Below are 7,221 nucleotides of genomic sequence, written 5' to 3' on the forward strand. Positions count from 1 at the left end.
GAACCTCTTTGTTCTCTTGAAATAATCCCTATCTTTTTTTAAACTCTGAATCCCCTCCTTTCCTTCCTCTTCAGGTGGTCTCTCTGGCTGACTATGATCATGTCCAGGAGGTGACCAAGGAAGGCAGTAAGAAAACTCCCTCTCCTGGCTACCCTCTGGTCTGCGTGACTCCCTGTGACCCCCACTACCCAAAGTACTCCGTAATGAAGGGGCACTGCGATGAGGCGGGAATCAACCAAACCCAGGTGCACTTTTCCTGGGAGGTGGCAGCACCAACGGACTCAAGTGGAGCTCGTTCCCCGTTCGAGACAGTGACGGACACCACCCCCTACACCAGCGTCAACCACATGGTGAGACGAGATGGTTCACTGCGGGAACAAAGATAACATGGTAGATAGGAATGGAATGAAATAATAAAGTTAGGATTTATTGTCAATTTATGGTTTATTTAGATCAAAATTTGTTCCTTCAGATTAATTGATAATGTCTACCGTATTTCCTGGACTATACGCACCTACATTTTTTGCAAGATTTAAACCAAGTGGCTTATCTGCTAACCATCAGGAGTCGGAAGTCAAAGTTGGTAATCAAAGAAGAAGGGGCTAATTTTCATTTAGAATATTCATTCAGAGAACAAATGCGTTGTTCACTCATTTTAACATTGATTTGCAATAAAACTGTTGAACCAATGAAGAGACTTTGCTTCAGAGCTGAAATAAAGAGCTGACGAAGTCCCGTCTTTCATTAGAGGCTTTTATTGCTGTGAGCCAACAAGCTAATAGGAACTGGTATTCTTCGTCCCCTACTTAAATTTCTTACAGTGATGTTACTGCTGTTCACCAGAGTGCGCTGTCGTTCATTCTAAAGCAGAGCCTCACTAGTTTTTTCAAGAGAAGTAATTCTAGAGCAAAAATATGAATCGATCCACAGTCCGGTCCAGGATTATTTAAACTGTTTAACAGTCACAAGGATGCAGAATGAGCTTCATGGGGTTCTGTTTGTAAATATGAACATTTGATGAGCTCCTTAATGGTATAAGGGAGGATTTTCCCTCATTTCAATTTTTAAAAAATGCGCATGCACAATCTGTACCTGCTCCCGAGAGGGAACGCCTATTAAAGTTACAACATATAACTAGCATGATGACTTTTATTAGCAGTGATGTTAAATTAATTTCTCCAAATAACATTCCAAACTTTGCCTGTCGAGTAGAAACTTTGCAACCGATGCATCAGTGGGAAGCCCGACCTGTGCTTTTAGTGTACGCCATCGCGTGAAAGAATCTCCCAAAAACACTCTGGTCTTCATTCTCTTCTCTCAGGCCTCTCTCTTCTTCTCATACTCACACACTTTTTCGCTTACGACCCTCGGCCATTTACAAAGAACCGCGCTGAGAAAGCCGAGCTTCGATCACTGTCTGAAACCATAGCTCACCACAGATATGCAGTGAAAGTGTGCATCTGCAGAAAAAAGATCTGGGGACGAGCATGTAGGACGGGCTTACATAAACACATCACCAAAATGATTGACAATTAGGAGGACCACTTATTTAGATGATTCACCCAGAAAAAGAACATCCTCCACTTTACCTCTAAGTTATAACCTAAATAGCCCCTATTCCGCTGTGCTGCACGACAAAGCAGCATAACTTTGCTGTTGTGCTCAGACCATTACGATGTAATTATACAAAGGTTACATAAACATTTGTTACATGACAGCATCCAGAATCTCCCCTTCAAAAGTGTAGCTGACAGCACAGTCCAGCACTGGAGGTTGGATTACACTATAAACAGAGAGCTATATCACAAATAATAAACTGTAAGAATTTTAAATATTTTTTTATTGAGGCAGTATTTAATACAGCTGATACAATAAATTGTTAAAACTACAATGTCCTGCTTTTTAGTTTAATTGAGCATGTAAAATATAAATGTAGCCCTTCAGGTTTTGGAAAGATCCTCTTAATGCAAGAGAAATCTCAGGTTTTAGGAAAATGTCTGCTTATTAATCGCTAAAATTCATCAACTTTAGTTTAAATAATTTACTAATAAATTTTAAGCTGTAGACCAGATGTGCAATCCAGGTCAGTTCAACCCCTACAAGGTGGGAGGTATTGCTTTAAATCAGCTGGACGGTATAAATCAGTCTAGTTTCTGGGATCACTGAGGGCTCGTTTATTGCTCGTTTGCAGTATAAGCCTAATTTCTCTAACTAAATATTTCAATTTTTAACCTCACCTCATTTTCTCCCCCTCAGGTTCTGGACAGCATCTACTTCAGCCGTCGCTTCCACGTTCGGTGCGTGGCTCAGGCCCGGGATAAAGCCGGCCACCTCGGCACGCCACTTAGAAGCAACATCATCACCATCGGCACAGACGGCTCCATCTGCCACACCCCTGTTACCACGGGAACCGCCAGAGGCTTCCAGGCCCAGTCGTTTATTGCTACGCTTAAATACCTGGATGTCAAACACAAAGAGCACCCCAACCGGTCTGCAGTGTCTAAAAACTATTGTTGAGAACTTTGTCCAAACCTTATTTTTCTAAATAAATGTTCTGCTCTCTTCTCTCCACAATCAGCATCCATATCTCAGTGCAGATCCCACACCAGGACGGCATGCTCCCTCTGGTGTCCACCATGCCGCTGCACAACCTGCACTTCCTGCTCTCAGAGTCCATCTACAGGCAGCAGCATGTCTGCTCCAACCTGGTCACCATCAAAGAGCTGCAGGGGCTTTCTGGTATGTAAGACTCTCTCTAAAGGTACAGATAATCACAGCAGACAGGTTCAGTGGGGGAACTTTAAGTTGAATTTAAGATAATTAACCAGAATTTTTTGGTTTAAAGACTGAGACCGACTTTCAGAAACAATGTTCTTCCGCAGAGTCTGGCTTCCTGGACGACGTATCCTACGACAGCATCTCGCTGGGTCCAGGCTATGACCGGCCATATCAGTTTAACCCCAACGTCCGTGAGGCCAAGAGCATCCAGCTGTACAAACACCTGAACCTGAAGAGCTGCATCTGGACCTTTGACGCCTACTACGACATGACCGAACTCATCGACATCTGCGGGGGCTCGGTCACTGCTGATTTCCAGGTATGCAGAGAAACGCTTCTAAAACATCATCTACACTTTGAACATTTTATTTTTTGTAAAAATGCAATAAGAGATTATTTACTTTCTCAAGACTCCGATCTGCTACTACCTGATCCATTAACCCAAAAGAAAGTTGTTGGATTTTTTTTGCTAATTTAGGACTTAATCTTTTTGTTTTTGTATTTTTTCCCATCATAGACATGGATATTCTGAACTAAATGTCACAACGTTTTGCAGTTTTTCTTCCAAGGTTTACCCATGTTATATAAAATCAGTTTTGTATTATTTCATATAAAATAAAGGTACATCTGGAGGAAAAACTATATATATATATATGCGCAGTGAAACGGCTGATAATTATTCAAAAGACTAGGTTCAAGGGGTCACCACTGAAGAAGCCATTGTTTACATAAGGCTGTATCAAAGTGGACTCAAAGAAAGTTGAGTGGAAGGTAAAAGTGAGGGAGGAGGGGGTGGCTCAAGAGACAGGGATTCTTTTTACAGTTTTCATAAAAATATATTCTCTTAATTTTAATAGTTTTTTTCAAATAGTTTTTTAACTTATTTTTCTCTAATCTAGGTTTTATGGTCTCATGTTTAGCTCAAAAAATATCTCACCTCAAAGTTGCCTCTTGATGAGCAAAAAAAAAAGTTTTTTCCTAATATATTTATTGGCATGTATCTGATTCATTTATTCTCATATAAATGAGAGAAAGAAGCAGAATCATTAAATTTAGATTTTATGCAAATATATTTTTCAGAGTTAAACATTTTAGGAGCTGTACTTGTTGTTTTTAACAACTACTTTCCCCGATAGAGCACCTTGTCATATTCCAACCACAAACTTCTATGTATTTTATTGGGGTTTAATGTGATGGATCAGCATTAAGTAGTTCAACATTGTTAAGAGGAAAGAAATCTGGGGTCAATAGCTTGTAGAACCACTATTCATTAAAATCACAGCTGTAAGTATTTTGAAGTACATTCCTTCAACTCAAGTTGTAATCTTCTGTACAGAAAAGAATCTCCAGGTCTTTGCCACAGGTTGTCAGAGGTGAATCTTTTACTCAGTCTCAGTTTAAGAGAATTCACACAAAAAATCGGTTTTAGAATTTAATAGACCTTAACAAAGAGTAGACTGAGGCTGGAGTCTGACATCCAAACCCAATATGGAAATATAAAAATGAATTGATGGATGGATGAATTAATGAATTCAATAGATGAATAACATACTCTATGCTTATTTAGATCTGGAAAGTATTCAAATCACATTCTAGATTCTTATGCTGAATGTCCATCCTAACCCTTAAATCCCTCAATCACTATAGAGCTATACTATATAGTGGACTTTATAGTGAACTCAGTTAACTGAGCGTTCGGACAGAAGACACACACACCCCACCCTGCACGTTGTCTGCGCCATCTTTGTTATTTTTTACCGCTGTTGACAACAAATCCAACAAATACTTTGTAAGGAAAGCTCTTGCAAAGCATTCTGGGATATATCTGCTCGTCTAGTGACGATGGATGATCACTACTTTTCAAGGTGCGTTAAATTTCGAGGCCACTCTCTTAGGTTTATTCAATGATGATTATAAAATTAATGCATGTACATATGAGCATTGAAGCAAGGAGATGCTCCACTCTGCCTTGTGATTCAGTCGGTGGAGCCTCCTGTCTTATGAACTGATCAATTGTTCTGTCAGAACAATACTCTGTTTGTAACCATGTGTTATGTTCTGTTAATAAAGCGCTCTGCAGAGGAGGTCCGGTGGAGAGAGAGTATTGGTTGTTAGGTGCAGCTCTGTCTCCCCTCCTACAGGAAGCTGTGTTTGAAAATCCCTAACTGTGTATTTCAGTTCTTCTTTTACAAACCTACATTTTTGAACCTAACACACTACTTTTTCCATCCACTAGACATTTGGACACTAATCTAAAATGGCGTAACCACTATATAGTGATTAGAGCGGACATTTTGACGCAGCCCTAGACTGAAGCTTGGATATTAGCTCTGCAGAATCCAAACTAAACGTACTGCTTTCTCTCTCTTTTTGTTTTTGTTTTTTAGGTTCGGGACTCGGCTCAGTCCTTCTTGACTGTACAGGTTCCTCTCTACGTGTCCTACATCTACGTGACGGCCCCCAGAGGCTGGGCATCTCTGGAGCATCACACTGAGATGGAGTTCTCCTTCTTCTATGACACGGTGCTCTGGAGGACAGGTCAGACGAAGCACTGGTCTCACTTCTGATTATTCTCTTTGCAGCTTTGCATCCAAAAGTGAAATTAAAACCCTGCATGGTTTAACATCAGATAACTCAGACAGAGGTGATTTAAACATGCTTGCACTTTGCTTCTTATCTGGGTTGTGTTTTTTTCCTGCATGCAGGCATCCAGACAGACAGCGTCCTATCTGCCAGGCTGCAGATCATCAGGATCTTTATCAGAGAGGATGGACGCCTCGTGATTGAGTTTAAAACTCACGCCAAATTCAGAGGTCAGTTCCTCGCCACACAGAAATGCTCATCAGAGCGGCTCAGATTACCTTTTAGGTTTAGAAAACATTCATTCTCAAATAAAGGCTGCTGTTGTTTGTTTACTGATCTTATCTCTGCCATTTTCCTGCCATTTTTCCTCCTCCAGGCCAGTTCGTTCTGGATCACCACACTCTCCCGGGCCACAAGTCCCGTCTGATGGCACCCGACCACCTGGGAGGCATCGAATTTGACATGCAGCTTCTGTGGAGCGCTCAGACTTTCGACTCGCCGTATCAGCTTTGGAGGGCCACCAGCTCCTACAGCAGGTGTGAACATTTGAGTTCATACACAAAGTCACATCTTTGTTGACCTCTCTGGAAGCTTCCTGCCTAATGATCCATGCTGTGTGATACAGGAAGGACTACTCTGGGGAATACACCGTGTTTTTGGTCCCGTGCACCGTGCAGCCAACGCAACCCTGGATCGACCCCGGAGATAAACCTCTGTCCTGCACGGCTCACGCTCCAGAGAAGTACGGACTCATAGCTGCTATAAAACCAAGGGATCCATTAAACATCATCCTGAACTGTTTTGTGTTCTTTGACAGGTTCCTCGTTCCGATCGCCTTCCAGCAGACCAACCGGCCCGTTCCGGTCGTTTATTCCCTCAACACGGAGTTCCAGCTGTGCAACAATGAGAAGGTTTTCCTGCTGGATCCAGCCACCGCCGACATCTCCATGGCTGAGATGGACTACAAGGGAGCCTTCTCCATGGGTAGGAGTCATATTAGAGAAAATTATGCTGTATTTATCCTCCTTGAATTTAAACATCCCGTATAGCTATCATGTAAATAGAATCTGTTGAATGATATTCTTCATTTTACTGTTTCCTGTGAATATTTAAATTTAATATTCCAGATGATGTGAGAGGCGACTCGCTGCAGAACCATATGAGCGGAGCTCAACAACTTACTCTCGCCTTAACCAAACCTGTGTTTCCTTAATGGCTAAAGCTAACTCTTTACTTTATCTCCTCCTCAATCATACCTCACTTTGGGGGGCTAGAAGTTGGTTGGCGGGGCAACCAGCCTTGAAGTTTGTTGTGTACCACTTAGAAAATGTTTAAATACCTCATTGGCCCCTCCCTCCTGCAGGTCAGACTCTGTACGGCAGAGTGCTGTGGAATCCGGAGCAGAACCTGAACGCGGCTTATAAACTGCAGCTGGAGAAGGTTTACCTTTGCACCGGCAGGGACGGCTACGTTCCCTTCTTCGATCCAACAGGGACTCTTTATAACGAGGGGCCGCAGTACGGCTGCATCCAGCCAAACAAACATCTCAAACACCGATTCCTGCTGCTGGTAAAAATAAACATTTATTCACTCATTTTTGTTTTTATTTTTATTTGCATCATTATTGGGTTTATTGTTGGTGTTTTTATTTATTTTCAATGTGCATTTCTTCCAATCCTTCCGTTGTTTTTTAGATATCTTTGTGAAGGGTAATAATTGATTTAAACCAACACTAAGGAACTTTTCAACCTTCCTAGAATATTTTCATAACTTTTGTGAGTATCGTTGGACTTCAAACTAATTGAATGACACCTCTGTCATGACCCGAGAGGAGGATGGCAGTATCCCTGCCACACAAAA

The 7,221-nt window shown here is 41.7% G+C and overlaps 1 protein-coding gene across 1 annotated transcript in view; it reads left to right on the plus strand.

The window, feature by feature from the left end:
- The window catches only part of fras1 (Fraser extracellular matrix complex subunit 1), a 352,266-nt gene that overhangs the window by 340,532 nt on the left and 4,513 nt on the right, over positions 1 to 7,221 (plus strand). The window contains exons 61-70 of the mRNA XM_015373599.1: positions 75 to 350; positions 2,257 to 2,489; positions 2,579 to 2,739; positions 2,883 to 3,097; positions 5,166 to 5,316; positions 5,484 to 5,591; positions 5,738 to 5,897; positions 5,987 to 6,103; positions 6,179 to 6,345; positions 6,725 to 6,930. Of these exons, the coding sequence (XP_015229085.1) occupies positions 75 to 350; positions 2,257 to 2,489; positions 2,579 to 2,739; positions 2,883 to 3,097; positions 5,166 to 5,316; positions 5,484 to 5,591; positions 5,738 to 5,897; positions 5,987 to 6,103; positions 6,179 to 6,345; positions 6,725 to 6,930 (1,794 nt within the window). The remainder of the gene's footprint in view (positions 1 to 74; positions 351 to 2,256; positions 2,490 to 2,578; positions 2,740 to 2,882; positions 3,098 to 5,165; positions 5,317 to 5,483; positions 5,592 to 5,737; positions 5,898 to 5,986; positions 6,104 to 6,178; positions 6,346 to 6,724; positions 6,931 to 7,221) is intronic.

This window comes from Cyprinodon variegatus, unplaced genomic scaffold (assembly GCF_000732505.1).
Source record: "Cyprinodon variegatus isolate N-32 unplaced genomic scaffold, C_variegatus-1.0 Scaffold89, whole genome shotgun sequence".
Lineage (NCBI taxonomy): Eukaryota > Metazoa > Chordata > Actinopteri > Cyprinodontiformes > Cyprinodontidae > Cyprinodon > Cyprinodon variegatus.